The sequence below is a fragment of the Dermacentor variabilis genome, chromosome 3 (genome assembly GCF_050947875.1).
Source record: "Dermacentor variabilis isolate Ectoservices chromosome 3, ASM5094787v1, whole genome shotgun sequence".
NCBI classification, from domain to species: Eukaryota; Metazoa; Arthropoda; class Arachnida; order Ixodida; family Ixodidae; genus Dermacentor; species Dermacentor variabilis.
The window spans coordinates 97,642,625-97,660,612 of NC_134570.1; the positions used below are offsets into that span (position 1 = coordinate 97,642,625).

Genomic DNA, 17,988 nt, shown 5'->3' on the forward strand with positions numbered 1-17,988 from the left:
CATTTTGGTAGATGCTAATGCGATTTTTGCTCTTTTTCGTCGCACATTTGCAGCTCCGGTGCTCACCGAGCACCGATAGTTGTCCGAATTAACCAATGTGCTGCCAGGTACATCCAAATTAATGAGTGTTTCATTGCACACGCCTGCCGGACAAAAGGATCAGTCTGAATTATCCAATTTTTCAGAATTAATGAGGGTCGAATTAACAAGGTTCTACCATATTGGGTTACAAATGACCAGTAGTGTTTTAGGGAAGCATCACAATATAGCACTGTGTCGATAATCTTGCGGATTCATCTTGTGCACTGTTTTGCTACAGTTGAACCCACTTTTAACAAAATTCAAGTGCAATAAAAATTGCCATTGTTTTAACCAATAATTGTTATAACCGGGTTGCAGGAAAAAATCAAAATAGGGGGATGGCAAAGCTGTTCTGAGAAAACTATAATGGCGAGGAGATCAATGCCAATCCCCACCACTTTTCTCCATCTGGCTGCTGATTGTGTTCATTCGTTGAACTGCTTCCTAGACGCTTCGATCGCACGTAACAAACCACGGCTGTCAGTGTTAAAGAATGGTTCTGCTATAACAACTGCATAGAGCGGTGGGTGGCAAGCAATATGCGAGCTCTGCCGAGGCATTGCTTTGGTGGCCCCAAAAGGGACCATTTAAAACATGCGAGAAGGTTGCCGCAGCAGCGTGCCAGCTTGAGAAATCCAGAAGAAACACTGAGGCATGATCGCCACAAGCTTCTCGCCATATAGGCTTTCACAAGAAAACCCTTTGTCCATCAGCCTTGCATTCTTTATGCAAAGCTTGCTGACATCCTTCTCCAAGGCATCCAGGTGCTCCACATAGTGCAGCGGAAGGTTCCTTGCAAAAACGAAGCCCCGGAGGGACTGAATCATCTGCTGGGCCTCCTGTGAGGACAACGTTGAGGAAGCCTGCCCCACCATGTCATTGCTGCCATCATTGCTGTTGCTATCCGATGCAAGCAAGTTCGCGACGGTTGCCTCATCAGTTAGAAGCACTCGGTTTACAAATCTATAGCCGTGCGCTTTCTTTTCACCGGCAACATCAATCATTGCCGATGATCAGTGGGCGGGGTAGCCATCTTCCTTTTTGGCGGTGAGTCAAACGAGGCTGAGAAGCCACGTGGCCAGGAACGATTTTATTGCAACCAACAAAGACAAACGCGAGCAATTAAGCTGTTTACAGAGCTGAGGAGCCAATGAGCAATCTGGGAGCAGCACAGTTGGCATGTTCCAGTCATGTTTCGAAGGGTGGCTGCGGCATAGAGTTATGGGCGCAGCCCATTCTTGTTGAGAGGGATGAAAGGGCGACAGGTGAGAGGCACAAGGAGAAGGCTGGAAAATGAGTGCACAGCAGCTGTTGGGGCAGCGGGCCATTGTTCAGTGGCTCGAATTCCTTATTTTCTTGTTTTAAGTACTTCGCATTTCACTACCTTTTGGCATGGACACCCAGCAGCCAGACTTCATTGTTATAACCAATAATGCGGCATCGGGGCATTGTAGTAAGCGAGTTATTTCACCATGGTAAACATACAAAAGTTGATGGTGCAGCTGGTTCTCATTGTTATAACTGATATGTTGTTAAAACCAGCATCGGTATAAGTGGGTTCGACTGTATTAGTTTTTGTTTTCTTTCTTTTTTAGTCTCTCTCTCTCTCTCTGTCTGTCCTTTTTTTTTGTTATAAGCATTGCTAGCTAGTAGCAGGTGTAGGTAGCTTATGTTTAGCTGTGTTCGTTGGAAAAGGATGTAACTTGACCTTATAGCTGCTAACTTTTCAAAGTGCATTACTCTGTCAAACATAAATGTTTAGCCTCTTGCTGTAACCTGCATACGAGCAGGTGTGGTGCAAGTTGTCAAGTCATCACTGCTATGTTTTACGGCACTGCCTGCCTTCAGCATAAATCTTTTTCTTCCTCTTTCATCCTCCTTTAGATTGGCATGATTCTTCACTGCAGAATAACGAAGATAGACATCGAAAGGTTCGCGGTTGATCTGACTTGCCGATCTTCTGACCTTTCTGACGTCAACAATGAGTGGAGGTGAGTCGATTACATGACTTGTATGTAATGCTGCATGTCCACAGGGGTGTGTGCCGACACTAAGTACCATTATTTGTCAAACAAGAAGGGTGCAACCCTGTGTGACGAAGGTTGTGCCACTACTTTTGTGACATCGCCTTCTGCTGGCTCTGCCAATCAGCACATTCTGAAACAGTGGTCCTGAAATGTCATTGATTAAAAATACAGCTCCTGTAAACAGAAAGCATGGTAGACCTGTAGTACAAGGGTGCATAAAGTGCAAATGCATAAACAAAAGAACACCTCTTGGAAACATAAGGTGCAGGTTATTGTACTCACATAGGTTTGGGCATATATGCTTTGGGGATCAGTGACAGTTGTGGTGTGGGAGGCAAAGTGTGAGGGGAAAAGTTGAAATAGTTTTGTTTGTCCAGGTAATGAGAAGTAGTGAGAGATATGTCAGCAATGAAAATTGCTTTTGTTGACAAGAAGAAATTATATTAGCTGAGGAGGTTGCAATTAGGAAAATAGTCTCCAAGAATGCGAGAAACAGCAACCCATTAAGAGGCTGAACATTGCTGACAGAAGGAATTTTCCAGATTGCGAGGGTTGACATTAAAATCAGTCTAATGGAATTTCTTATGCTCCAATATGCTTATAATCTACTGTGTACCCTATAATGTCTTACACATCTGTCCATAAAGTTGCTTAGTTGACTCTAGAGGAAAAGCCGGGTGAAAAAAGTGGCAACTGCAAAAGTGCCACCATGTTGCTACCTCTCATTTTCGTAACGCTAAATACAGTGGAACCCCGATTATACGATTTTCTCGGGACTGCAAAAAAGCGTCGTAAAATGCGAGCGTCAAAGATCCGAACATAAATTATGCCTATAAGAATACTACTTATTTCGCGCGACTGATTTACGAGAAACTTCAATGTAAACTACTAATATACTCTGCAGGGCTTGGAAACCCAAATTACCAAAAAAGTAAATGCAATAAGAATTAATGCTGCAGTATGGGTACCAACCATGCTTTATTCAAACTAACCTTTACGGCACTCCACTGCCCACTGCTGCGATTCCCGCCAGCTGGCGCGAAATTTTAAAAAAGTCTGTAAGTTTCTTTTGGACCTTGTTTGATCCGTGAACCAAGAGCTTTCGCTCGAGTTGGGCAACGTCCAAAAAGAGGTCCTCTGCAGCATCGCGTGAACAGATGAAGTTGCGGATACCGTCTCTGTGGCGTCGTCGTTGTCCTCATCCAATGTCGCAGCAGTGTCGGCACTAGGCAAAGCCTCCTCGATCATAGAGTTTCATACAATAATTACTAGAGGGAACTCTGGCGCTTGTGTCTACGGGAGCTGCAACGGGAGCGGTTGTACCAGCATGGGAGTTGTGGGAAGCACATGCATTTGCCTAAACTTCGTTTAAACGGCTTCGTGACTTTGTAAACACGTCATTTTCAACAATGTAATGCATAATAAATAATTAAATGAACATATTAAAATTCTCCGGTGGCAGGATTCGAACACAGGAGCCCGATATTGAAACCATTAAGCCACGGATGCGTGCATCGACAAACGAAACGCCCTTATAGATGTATTGCGGGCATGCTAGTGCCTTGAGACGCTTGGCGCGTTTAGATTTGGCCACCTGGACAAGCTCAATCATTGCAATTAATAGCAATTGTGCGTGTTCGTGCATCTTCTGCACTTCAAAGAGTACAGATTGCGCTGAAACTACGCCAATAAGATTTATGTAGAGAAATATACAGAGCTACAAGAACATCTCAATCCACAAGCACGAAGATCAGACAAATCCATGTACTTCCTGTCATTCTCAGGGTGGTACAGCGACTGCAGTGCCAGAGTTCCCTCTAGTAATTATTGTAGGAAACTCGATGTCCTCGACAGCATCATCCAGCGACACCTCGCCGCAGATCACAACATTGTCGTCAGCCTCCACATGCTCGGCAAAGGTCGTGGTGAGGTTTAAACCCTCGAAATCGTCGTCGGCGAAGCCTGCATCAGCCTCCAGCGGCATCGAGGTTGTTGCGTCCCCAGCAGAGGAGGCAGTCTCTCGCTTAAAGCCACAGTGCTTGAACAAGTTAGCGATTGTGCTTTGCGACACTGCTTTCCATGAATTGGCAATAAAATGCATAGTGTCGAGCACAGTGATCTTTCTTTCCGACTCGCTGCGCTCCATAGCCGCCAGCCGACGTTGCACTAACCGCTTCCGGTACCCTTGCCTGACGCACTTAATGATGCCGAAGATTGGGGTATCTTGAGGTCCCGGGCAATGCTGGCTTTCGTGGCTCCATGCCGCTTTTTTTGCTTCCTCGGTAATATTCAGCTTATCGTCGAGCGATAGAGCTGTCTGCTTTCGGGACATCGTGCGTCACGTTGCTCCACACAACTCAAAACCTCCGCTGAACGCTGGTCGCTGGGATTACGATGAAGAACACGTGCAATAAACCTAAGCCTCTCCATGCTACCTTGTCGGCGATCTGCTGCTGGGAAATTGGAAGGAGAGAAACGCTTTGCCAGCGCAACGAGAGGTGACGCTGCCGAGAAAAGAGGGAGAAAGTGATTGTGGAGAAGAAAAGACGCTATTTCAGCTTAGCGAGCGTCGCAGGCGGCTGCTGGTGAGGGGGGGGGGGGGGGGGACATTTCCCCAACGCGATGAGAAGCGACGCCACCAAGAAGAGAGGGAGAAAGTGATTGTGGAGAAGAAAAGGCGCTATTTCAGCACAGCGAGTCTCGCGGGCGGCTGCTGGTGTGTGTGTATGTGTGTGTGTGCGCGTGCGTGCGTGTGTGTGTGTGCGTGTGTTTGTGTGTGTGTGGTGGGAGAGAGAGAGAGAGAAGCTCTTCACCAACGCAACGAGAGGCGACGCCATGGAGAAGAGAGGAAGAAAGCAATTGTGGAGAAGAAAAGGCGCTATTTCAGCACAGCGAGCGTCGCGAGCGGCTGCTGGTGGGGGAGAGAGAAATGAACGCACTTCGTGAGGGTCGTCGTGAGGGTGGTCATATAACGTGGGTCAGGCGTAAAATTGCGTCGGATAACCGGTGTTTTTAATGCATTGCTTCTATGGGGACTTTGCCGGGACTGCGCTAATCTGTTGTAAAACCCAGGTCGTCGCAAAGCTGGGGGACGTATAACCGGGGTTCCACTGTATAATCAAAATATGCAAAAACAAGTACTGTATTTGCACGATTTTAACACGTACCTCTTTTGATGTGATCAGATTTGCATGTGTGTTACAATTGTAATTAATTCTACTCAAAGCCAAAAACGAAACCAATTCTTATTTTAAAGAAAGATAGCTTAATGCAAGGTAACTAGCCACACTGCCATCGAACGGGTTGGGTGGTCTGAAAAAAGCAACGCTCAGACACATCGCAAGGTGGGCCCATGTGGCTTGGAATGCCCTCCCGCAGACAACGATTGTGCGAGCCTCCAGAAGTGTGGAATTGCTAGTGCACTAAATGGAACTGAAGATTATTTTCTGTGGCTGGTAGACAGTGAAAAGAAGGTGTCGTCGAACTCTGGCGGCGACCAGCCGCTAAGATTCACCTGTGTCTCTCTGTCTTTGTATGTTCCATAAAATCATTTCAACATGGTATGCATTGACTCAAGTTTCATTACTTGATGTGCATGGTAGAATCTGCGCCAAGGTATATTTTTTTTGGATATTCAGGCGGTAATACAACTGCGTGTTACAATCGGTGGCATGGTAGAGTCATGCAAATATGGTATTTACACATACATCACGACAAGGCTTAATGTTCATTTCGTGTATTTTTCAGAAAGATCCGATAGCTATTTATAAAATCTTGATGTAAAATTTATGGTGCATGAAAGAATGCATTGCAGGCGCCTGGAACTTGTGGGCACCGCCATACCGAGGGAGGCTCGGGATCACATTGATTGCACGTCTCATCTGAATCGCATCTCGTCGGCTGCACCTGAGCATAGTAGCAACAAGGTGGCACCCTTGTGCTTACCGATTTGAATTCATGGGCGCTGTGTGGAGCTTTTCCTCTAGAGTTGGTTATATATTAACTCTATCCATCTGTCCCAGTGGCTTATATTTATTGGCTATTCATTTACTTTGACTTGTCAATATTACAGGCCTGCAAAGGACCTGTACTATGATTATGAGGCCGAAGAAAAGGACAGAAAAGTGGATGATGACTCTAAGAAGAAGCAGAATCGACAAAGTGAGTTTGCGTTTTAACTGTTTTCTTGATTATGTTTTAGTGAATGCCTTGCGGACTGCCTGTTATAAATTTTACTAGGTTTGCAAAAGCACCTATGCAGTGTTGTGAATTACATTCTGTGCATTATTTACAGCTTCGTAGTCTAAGCTTCCTTTACTATATACTTTGTGCTTTTAGTGGTGATGGTCATTTGCGTGACACCTTTGTGCTCTCCCCTATTTACAGCATACGTGAAGCGCGTGATTGTTCATCCTTCGTTCCATAACATCTCTTACAAGGAGGCCGAGAAGCTGCTTAGCACTATGGATCAAGGCGATGTGATCATTCGTCCCAGCAGCAAGGTGAGCAGGATACGTTTGCTGCCACATTTCTGGCTTTCTTTTGGAATGGGCAGATAGAAACAGGGTGCACGCGAAATTAAAACTCGTGCAACATCCCTCTGTTATGTAGCAGTAGCCTGGAGTGACACTGATTAAAGAGACACTAAAAAAAATTTAGTTGAATGGCAATACAGTTAAACCTTGATATAATGAATTTGGTAAAATCTGCAGTTCGCTTCGTTATATTGAGATTTCGTTGTATTGAAATTCAACCTTTTATGCAAATAAGTACAGTCGCTGATCGATTTTTCTTGCATGGAAAAGGAGCCTCAGAATTTTCCGAATTATCGGCCAATGGAAAAAGGCTGATTTAAATTAGAAAACAATTCACTTTGATAAATTTTGGAGTTAGTGACGAATGATACATTTTCCTACGACATACGTTGACAATATGTCCTTGGTGGTATGAATTAAGCAAAGCCAGCCACGCTTTTGTGTGCATTCCGCCCTCGCGGCTGATAGCGTCGCCCACACTGGGACAACATTACTGGGAAAAGCGCTGGCAGCGGGGAGCAAATGCTTCCTCTGCCTCTCGCTCCAACGGGCCACCAAAACTAGAGATTACGCAATCTCTAATACTAAACGTGTGGTAAGACAGCTTACATGGTGCCATGCCGTCTCGGCATGCCCATTCTTTGCACATGCGGCAGATTACTTATAAAGCATGCTGTGTGGCTGCTGTGCTTGCAGCCATGTGCAGCCACAGCGGAGACACGTGCCAACTTACCCTCCACTCCGCCCCCTCGTGCACACTTGCGTTACTGTGAGCTCGCTCCTCTGCCCCTCTTTTCCTTTGCTTGTGCAGGGAGGCATCACTCGTGAAGCCACCATCTTTCTTTTCTCACCCTCGCATACTTTCACTCGCACCTAACGCACACAGTGCGCAGTGTGCAATAGGTTCTTATCGCACCTGTACTTTTTATGCAGAACATGATGCGATTCCACTTTGATGGTCGCTCTTGTTGTGCAGTGCGCGATTTGAGAGGTGCATTTGCAAGCAGTTGCTTGTAATTCAATCATTTGACCGTCTTGTGTCCGCGGAAGTTTCCATTTACTGTCTCCACATTCCTTTGCGGTAGCAGTGAAATTTCGTTATATTGAAATCGCATGGTAACGCACTTCGTTATATTGAGGTTCTAAATGCACAGTGTTGTATAAACAAGAGGTTATGAAAAGTTAAATACTTTGTATATTGAGAATTTCATCATATTAAAGTTCGCTATATAGAGGTTTAACCGTACTAAATTGATCTGCCATCGCAAAATAAGCCACCCTTATCATAAGTCTAACGTTGATAAGCCCAAAAAAAACATGAGAACAGAAGGCAAGTGGTGACACCACCTTGAATTTTCTGTACCGGATTTCTGTGACGTCACGGAATTTTACAATGTCTGATCATGTCTGCTTAATTGTTTTATCAGTAAAGAGGGACTGTATTGTATTCTAGCAGTGTCAGAAACTGAAGTGATCCTGTTTTCAAAACTTTTACTGTGCTACAGTAGCCTAAAAATGACAAAATAAATTAACATTTGTGATGTTACACGAACAGACCGGCACTGGGGTTTCAGTGCCAAATTTTGAAAGTAAAAGTTCAGCCCTCATTCTTTTTTTCCTTAATGAGCCTCTTTCCACCAATATGACAAACATAGTCTAGAAAAAAAAAGTACTTTTATCTTTCTAAGCTGTTTTAGTATTTCTTTTTAATGTCCCTTTAATCAACAAACATCTACACATTTTAGAGAAATGGCTTGCTTAAGTACAGGCGTGGTGAATATCGATGAGCAGACGCACAAAATGGGTTGAGACTTTAACAACTTGAGTACAAGTATTCTGTAGTAAGGCAGTCTGTGCAAGCGACTTTTCTAGTTTAGATTTACACGGTTGTGTGAACAGGCTTTTTAATTATAATCTGTTAATTATAGAACTTCCTTTACTTGGCTTGACTTGCTGAGGCTTCTTGTAATGCTGCAGTCATCTTTGTAAACCACTTATGCCAAGCTTAAAGCAGTGGTAGCTGAATTTGTGCATAAAGGCAGTCCATGAGAAGTACATGTTCAGCTATTGTTGCATGTGTTTGTGTTCACTGCTGTTCAAGAACTTGCAGTTTATTATTTGTGCTTATATGTTCTGCATTCACATTGCTTTGTGTTCAGTTTAGATGCCTTTTACTTGCATTTTATTTAAACAAAGTGCATCTAGCTTCTCTTGTTTGGTAACACCAACAATGAAGGAAAAGAAAGCGTGTCAGTGTCAAGTAAACGCTTCCAAGCTTTCGGTGTTGCTTGTTGCAGTAATTGCAAAATTTTGTGTGACTAAGCGCTTTCATTGACTTTTTCTGTTTTCTGATAAGTGAATGGACAATTGGTCGAACAGTGAACCTTGACATGTTTTAACGCGACAGCGTTAAGGAGCTCGTGTCGCAGAAAAGCCGGTGTCGTCGGCGTCGGTGGCGTTGGCCGTGAGCAATAAATCCCAGCAGGCACTTCATGAATAAAAAACAGCTTGCAAGATGGGCTGGGTGGGAATCGAACCAGGGTCTCCGGAGTGTGAGACAGAGACGTTACCACTGAGCCACGAGTTCGATGCTTCAAAGCGGTACAAAAGCGCCTCTAGTGAACGCGGTGTTGCCTTAGAAACGAGCTGTTTCTAAGGCTCAGGCGTGCGTCGCTTGCTCAGGCGCACATTTCGTTGTCGCGCCGAACGCTGCGTTGCTCGACGCTCACTGCGTCCGATGCGGGGCGCGTAGTCGCTGCGCCGTAGCCCATTGTCTTACACCCCTTGGCGGGTCGACGGGAACGCTGTCGCGTTCCACTCTTGAAGGTGAAGCTTAAGCGTCCTCCAATTTTTTAAGAGAACAATGTGATTATTAAATTTTTATTTGAGAAAATGTATGATCTAGATTAAAAGTAAACATTCGGCAGATATCTGCCTGGTTGGGGACAGTTTAATTAAAGAGAAGGAAAGTTTGTTTTAAAAACCTGATATTTCACAGCTTGACCGGCTCCTTCTTGAGGGGTGAGATGGCGTGAGGTGTAGCAGTGCTTATATGCATGTTTGACGCTTTGACAGGCGCTTCGGCGCTTTTCACAGACTTTGAGAGTAAACGACGTGAAGTGTTCCTGGCTAACGATTGATGTTACCCATCATCTTTTGTATATGCCAGGACTCCAAAAGTAGCCACCGCCGGTGGTTGTTTTTCTCTCCAAGATGACAGCATTGTTGGGGCTAATCCGGTGATCGTAAAGCTTGCGATGCTCCACCACAGCACTGCGTTCTCTGTTTAGGGGGCGAAGGTCATTCTTGTGTTGACGAATTCTTTTTTGGAAGTTTTTGGTCTCGCCAACATATGATGCCGGGCATTTGGCGCAGGTAATCTTGTACACAATGCCCTGCACGTTTTCAATAGGAACGCGGTCTTTTGGTCGAGGGAAGAGGCTTGCGAGCAACGTGAACCCCTGCCTTTCACAGCACACTGGCTTATGTCTCGCTGACGCTTCAAACATATGGCATTGAGACACAGTACTGTTGCCTGGGTGGCTGGGCAGCCGCCATCTTCCTTTCATTCTCGTTCCATCGGCGGAGGGCATGGTGAGTAAATGCCTTTGTGTAACTGTTCATCCCAAGGTCATGGATCATTGTGTTCCTGAACTCCACAGAACCGGCAATACAGATTACAAAGGAACGTGAAAATTCTGGTCCTCTCCCTTTCTTAGTTGTCCTCATGGAGAGAGAGTGACCGAATCTTTCCTTTTTCATATTCAGGAAACCAATACATACAGGATGATAGCTTCACTTCAATTCTAATTGCCCCACCTGCCACAAGTTTCTGTGGTCCAAAGCCTCATCAAGAGAGCGGATAGAATTTGCTTGTCCCCGCACGTCCAGAAGGAAGAAAAGAACACAGTAATCCGTGACCTTGGGATGCACAGTTGCACAAAGGCATTTATTCATAGTTTAGAAGCACTGCTCCACCTCACGCCATCTCACCTCTGTAGAAGGAGTCGGTAGCGCTCTGAAACGTTAGGTATTTAAAATAAACTTTGGTTGGAATTTTCCCCCTCTTTAATTCAATGATTTAGTTCATATGAGTAGAGTGTGGCTAGTAAGACCAGTCAGGATGGGGTTAGAAGAATTAGCACTGACTATACCGGAATCATATCATATGGTCAGGGCTGTTCTCTGTGATTTGATGAATAGGGAATTGTATGGACTGCCGTATGCATATGAATGATGTGTTACTCTTTCCTCTTATCTGCCTGCATTTCCTCCACTCGACAGTGTGTGAGAGTGCTTGTGTGTTAAAGCGACACTAAAGGCAAGTAGTAAGTCGATGTGCCCTGTTTAAATACCATTCCAGAAACTTTGCAGTGCTTGTTTCATGCCAAGAAAAGACTTAGTTTACGAGAAAATTGTATCTGAAGGGTCCGAATGCCTTTTTTGAAATTCAAATCTCCCACCACTCAACCATGGGAGTGGTGACGGATACGCCATCACCACCCTTTGTTGCCTGCCGTCAGGGAGTAAAACGGCGCCCGACAGACAGCGGTACCGAGTCAAGACAGCGATCGATTCGCCGCTGCAGCTGCTTTTTGGCCAAGTTGCATGGACCGTTCGGGCATCCCACGACATCACATGGAAGCTGAATTTTCTGCTACTTCCAGTTTGTGCGAGTTTCGCAAGCCAGCAAAACCAGCGCAGCACTATGCGAATAGGAAAGTACTGAAATGCAAAAGCGTGGGCGGCGCAGAATCGAGCGCAAATGAAACTGTTCGACCACCCTTATCGTTGTCAATGGCAATTTCAATGAGTTCCATATTTTTTTCTAGAAATGAAGTAGAATTGGACAAGTAACATTTTATTTGATCTTATAATACAACACAAGGATGTTTTTTGTAGCAAGTAGTTGAGCACTAATGAAAGAATTTAACTGAGGAGTGCGTTCGTCATCGAGCAAATGCCTGAATGTCCCGGGGGAGCCTCTAATCATGTCCTGCGTTTACCTCAATTTCTCGATTATTAAGGCTCCGTTCGCGATATTATTGAAGCCTTAGAGATTCTCGTGCACTAATCTATCACTTTAGCTTGACTTAGTATTTGCCTTTAGTGTCCCTTCAAGATTTTAGAACTGGCGTTTTTTTTTTTATCTTGCATATTACCACTATTTTAAAGTAATTCATCATAGTGTAAAATGTAGCTTTGGGGTATTGCTGTATCAATTCCCCCCCATTTCATCAATGCAGGGTGTCGACCACCTAACAGTGACATGGAAGGTGTACGATGGCATTCTGCAGCACATCGATGTGAAGGAGCAGGGGAAAGAGAATGCATTCAGCCTTGGGTCTTCATTGATGATCAACAATGAGGTAAGCAGCTTAAACCTGCTGACTTTGCTCCTCCTACAACTGTACACATTTAGGTTCAGTTTTCAGTGTCTTAAAGAATGCACATGTGGAGTGCTGATAATATGCAGATTTTGCCTTTAGCCATGGCTTCACAGCATTGGCGCATGCGCTGCCGTGAAGCCACACCTAAAAGCAATATTCTTGTTAAAGTGGGGGGGGGGGCGACTTGGAGGCTAAAAATTCTAGGAAAAAACTCGCTTTATATTCAAAGGAATATAGTAAAAAGGCATGCACTGTAAATGAAATGTTATGTGACCTTTTTTGTGTGTGCTGCAATTCTCAAAATTTTGAGGAACAATTTAGTCAAGAAGGCAAGACCTGGTTTGAGCAACTTTAGTGGTTGAATATAGCACCTACCTTGCATATGTGGCGTAGATAAAGATATCACATACACATACATAAACACTTATGGAACATCACGGCAGTGGCGAAAATTCATCTGGCGTGTCCATGTAATTGCTATATCAGTAAAAGAAATTTGCAGTCATAAAAGGAGTCGCTGCCACTGCTTGTCATAGTTATGCCTTCGCGTGGAAACTAGACTGTCCACTTCATATGTCAAGTGTGAGAACATTGAAATGTGTAATTGCTTACATTTGGGCATGTGTTTTGGTATTGGCTGTGATCAAGTAAAGGCATTTGAAATATGGTATAAAGAAGTTTTACTTCCAGATAGAAAACCAGCTAAATCTATAATTCCGTGAGGTCGCCGTGTTTAAGTAGTTAAAGAAATCTTCACAGCTCCCTAGAGCACATCACATTTTCCCTATGTTGAAAGCTATTGGTAAGCATTCATAAGCGAAATTTAATGAGAAATCTGGGTGGCAATATCATGATCAAGTGCACTGACTGTCATTTTGTATTATATGTGCCTGAGCAGTGTTGCCAAATTTTTTTCGGAGCATGACGCTAAAGTGACACAATCTACTAAACCCACCGTGGTTGCTCTGTGGCTATGGTGTTGGGCTGCTGAGCACAAGGTCGCAGGATCGAATTTCGGCCACGGCGGCCGCATTTTGATGGGGGCGAAATGCGAAAACACCCATGTACTTTGATTTAGGTCCACGTTAAAGAACCCCAGGTGGTCGAAAGGTCGAAATTTCCAGAGTCCTCTACTACGGCGTGCCTCATAATCAGAAAGTGCTTTTGGCACATAAAACCCCATAATTCAGTTCACAATCTGTTAAATTTTGCTTCAAGGTCACTAAAATTGTTGAATGAACAAAATGATTGAGGCAGCAGAATTCTGCGTTTATCTTCAGATTGTAAAATTGCAATCTTGCATGACTCTAAAAATATGGGTAACTTGATTTTCCCAGCTCAAAAAGGTTCTTACTCTGCATTACGCCTGCAAAGATTTTAGGTCTTGGCGTTTGTAAAAGGAGAACTAAATTCTGTGACACATGCTTAGTTGCATGCTGTTAATACAGCAATCACAATTATGTGATTTTTATACAGGTCAAGTACTACACTTGCACCCATTGATCAACCTAAAAGCTATGTGCAGTATTGATTTGTCCAAAAGCTGTTAGAAATGGACGCAGAGCGTTCAGATTCATGTGAGCGTGCCCGTGTGCTTTGTTATGTGCTCCTTTTTACAGCCGGTTACAGCTCTTATCTTTCAGAATTCTAGATGTCACCTCAAAGTTTATTGCAATTGGGAAATAATTGTATGGACTGCTATGCTTGCGAATGTTCACCGTTGAGACACTCTCAAATTTTTATTTACAGAATAAAAAAAAAACATTTTCTGAAGAAGCCTGTGATGATCACCGATATGATGGAAACTGTTGCTTCATCATGGTCCAAGAGCATGCGCCATGCAGCTAATTTAGGCCGCTTACTTGTACTTTTTGAATAGTAAGGTACATTCTAGAAGGCAATTTCCATAAGAGCATTCCTAACTTAGAAGTCGCTAGAAAGTTGCTAATTGTTCTGTCAAGCTGCTCAAAAAATGTCGCCAGTCACTCAAGAGAAAAATTGGATGCTGAACAGGCAAGAGAGTTGCTAAATTGAGCAACAAAATTGTTAAAATGACAATGCTGGCTATAAGATTAACGATGTGGTAGCAGGCGTGTGTGTGTGTGAAGCGCTTTTCCTGTTTCCTCCCTGTCCATCCTTGTCATTCTTTTTTGTTGTTGTAAAGCTATTAAGATGTGCAGCAGAAAGCAAAACTCCCGTGCAAGACATGTCTATTGCTTGACAGTGCTGTCAAATGGCACCATGCACATCGTCATGGGCAGCTGATATTAGGCATTCGCATGCGCGCACATTTGAGTGTGTGTTTACAATGCTGCAATGAAATCTAGTACACTCATAGCTACATGTCGAGTCCGTCATGTGTGATGCACTGACCACTGGCGCCAACAAAACGGACTCCTCCCTGCCCACTACCAGTACTCACCATAGTTACTCAGTGGCTATTGCGTTTTGCTGCTGAATATTTAAATGAGCTAGTATTCAATTCTAATCTGAAACTTGGATACTCACAGAGCTTGTAGGCATTTATGTCTTGCAACGATGTGATGACTCAAATTCCCTTTACTCATGCTGGGAAAACAGGGCGAAGGCGGAAGATCAAAATTCAAGACGATGAGCAAAACGAGAACAAGGTGAAAGCAGGAGCCAACGTTTCAGCAAGTGGGCTTGTCTTTTTCAAGGCGACATATGGTTTCCTCAGCACAGTGTATAAGTATATTATCTCTTTCAGAGACACGATACCCTACGACCACCAGTGAAGCAGATAATAGAGGGGTGCTATGCACGCTGTTGACATGCCGGCTTACATGCGGCCGTTGACATGTGGCTGACAAGCGGCCATGTCACCGGCCTTGAGCACAGCACTTCTTTATTCTCAATTCTACACTTTTGCCGCTAACACACCTTTGCTCATTGCCGCACCCACCTGCCTTACCCCCTCTCCCCTTTAGAAGAACCCTACCTATACAGTAAAAGCTTGTTAATTCAAAATTTCATATAATTCGAAGTAGCTGCCGCAATCTGTCGAACAATGTAGTGAAAGCAATATGTAATGCAACCCACCAATTCACACTGAAATCTGCACTGCCACCGATAATTCAAACTCCATGCTATCGTGAATGGGGAGAGTGCTAGTGCGCAGGAGCATGTTGACAACGCTAGCGTCGCCGCGCAGCTTTGCTTTTTTATCAGTGGCAAGGATGATAACACTCGCCACGTGCCATGTTCTTTATGTACAAGCGAAAGCGTGCGAGGGTGAGCCGGCGAACACGGCTCAATCTTGCGTGCGCGAGTGAGGAAGGCAGGGTGGAGGGCGCCCTCTCGTGTCACGCGCGAGGCACGGAAGGGACGTTCTTCTCCGGCAGCTGCCGCTTACAGCACAGCCGTGTGGGCGCCGTATCTTGAAAGCGATCGGCGATGTGGCCAAGTGCGCGCTCACGTGGGCCTCATCTTCAAAGCGAGCTACGATGTTTGCAGAGTGCACATAGTGCTGGTAGCTTCGTATGCGATGTGCTTTCTACGTTTCGTTCACATTGAAGCAAGAGCTGCATGAACGTCAATTCGCTCGCCGCTACTGCTGCGTTTCCTCACTCCAGCATTGTTCAGCAAGTTTCCGCGGTCATCGAGCGATATGTATTCATGCTTACCTGTGTGCGCGTGACACCTTGCTTATTAAGTTAGTTAATAAGCAAATGTTTACAAGTTTATACGGCCGGTAAAACTACTATCTTTACGTCGTATAGCTATCTACTAATTTGCTATTGCAATCGATGTTTAGCTTTTTGGGCGAAACTGCAACTTTCTATTTTTTTTTCCGTGCAAATCGGCGCAACGAACGCATGGTTAGAGCACGAGCCATCTCGACGTTGGGCACGTCATACCGCGTTGGCCGCGTCCGGTTACATTGGCTGCGCCAGTGCTTCGAAGAATAGATGTTGTTCACGCCAACGTGACGTAGTGTGTGTGTGCGCATGCTCACGCCACGTTGGACTATATGTGCGCCTTTACCGTGCAATTTTTTGCTGTGACTTTCATTAGTTTGAATTTTGTATAATTCAAATTTTCACAGCATCCCTGCAGAATTCAATTTAATGAGCTTTTTTACTGTATATGCTGTGCCAAGGATAGCATATGTCGCCTTGAAAAAGACAAGGCCACTTGTCGAAACGTTGGCTCCCGCTTTCAGCTTGTTGTCGTTTTGCTCATCAGCTTTACTCATGCTGTAATTCACTAGGGACATTTCATGCCTCTGCTGTTTCAGGAATTCGAGGACCTGGATGAAATCATAGCCAGGCATGTACAGCCAATGGCAAGCTTTGCACGGGACTTGACCACGTTTCGGTACTTCCGGGACGCTGAAGGTGGCAAACGAGAAATGATTGAGAAGCTGCTCACCGAGGAGAAGAAGCGTAACCCTTCCAAAATACACTACTTTGTCTCAGCCTCACGAGAGTTCCCTGGAAAGTTCATGCTCTCCTACCTACCACGAGTCAAGGTATGTCATCCAGAATAAATTTTTTGGAATGCTAAATAAAGAGCATTGTGCAAGAGTGCGAAGAGTGCAAGTATTAAAATTAAAAACTTCCTAAATGCTTACATTCACCAGAATTATTTGCCAGAAAGGATGTTATTGGTAATGTTGTTTTGGACATCACACAGCTATGGTTGCACTATGTGTGTTGTATAAAGTAAACGCTACAAATAAAGATGCAATGTATTGTAATTTCCCTACAATCTCAGTGCAGCCTGATGCTAGCTGATCAAGTGATGCTGAAGAAGAGAACTGATGTGATGTTGCTCTTGAAGTACAGTCCAGCCTTGATTAGCGAACACAGATATAACAAATTATCAGATATAATGTGGTAAATCTTAAAAATTTCTCCCTGATATCAGCATGTAACGAATACATTCAATGACCACTTTTTCTGCCACCCGATTTTTCAGGCATGCTCGATAATTCGGATGCCTTCGTAGCATAGCCACAAACTCCATAGAGCCAGCGTATAAGGACGTCTGAAATTTCAGATGCTGAAACCCTTCGCCGTCTGAGTTTCTGGTCTTTTTGCTGTGAAAGCAGGTTCAAAAGTGCATTAATCAAAGCCACCACCGCCACCATTTCTAGTGTCCCACAGCGTCGAACCAACACTCTCGTATTCTGATGCACTGTCAGCGGTAGCCACTTTCGCAATGGTAGAACTAGCTGCTTCGACATTCGCTGCGAAGCTTGGTGCTGTTTATTGCCATGTTTTTCATTGAAAGAATTTGCCACTGTCAGCAATGCTGCTGACTCCCTCTTTGTCATCCTCACGGATGGCTTTGAAGCACGGGAAGTATTGGATCATGCCTTGCATAATGCTGGTTTCCAAAAGTCAACTTTGTCACAAAACAGCTGTGTTACGCAGGCAAGCATATGCAATGCATTGCGGTCAAGCATACCGAGAAAGGAAAGGGGCCACTGTCATGGGACACAGCATGTATTCGTTAATTATACATGTGTGCACCTGCCACCTCCTGTCACATTAGAGCACTGATGCACCTAATAAGTGTACTGGCAGGCCCTCGGAGCTATTTCAGATGTGCCTGTGGTGATTTTAGCCCTTGGGGGCGGTATGCATGTTGTGCTATGGAGAATGTATACTAGACAGCAAGACAGCCAGATCAGAGAAGGGTCTGGTGTACTTGAAGGTGGACAAGGACTAGTGGATTAGCCAAACACAAAATGCCAAGAAAAAGACAGAGAAATTACAGTCACTTTTTGAGCTTTATATTTGGCACCATTTTGCATGCAATTCCTGTAAGTTGGCTGTATGTACCACAGGTGTTTCTAGAAACTGAATTTTTCTTTGGTGCAGGCACTTGGATCATAATTGTGATGTGCATTATGCTGCAGCTATCCAATCCAGGCTCTATGCCCAACGCCCAAGGAATTACTTTTGTAAAGGGATTCGTGGCCTACAA

The 17,988-nt window shown here is 44.4% G+C and overlaps 1 protein-coding gene across 1 annotated transcript in view; it reads left to right on the plus strand.

The window, feature by feature from the left end:
• The window catches only part of Spt6 (transcription elongation factor Spt6), a 98,923-nt gene that overhangs the window by 65,287 nt on the left and 15,648 nt on the right, over positions 1-17,988 (plus strand). The window contains exons 29-33 of the mRNA XM_075686013.1: positions 1,966-2,072; positions 6,181-6,269; positions 6,495-6,610; positions 11,890-12,012; positions 16,292-16,525. Of these exons, the coding sequence (XP_075542128.1) occupies positions 1,966-2,072; positions 6,181-6,269; positions 6,495-6,610; positions 11,890-12,012; positions 16,292-16,525 (669 nt within the window). The remainder of the gene's footprint in view (positions 1-1,965; positions 2,073-6,180; positions 6,270-6,494; positions 6,611-11,889; positions 12,013-16,291; positions 16,526-17,988) is intronic.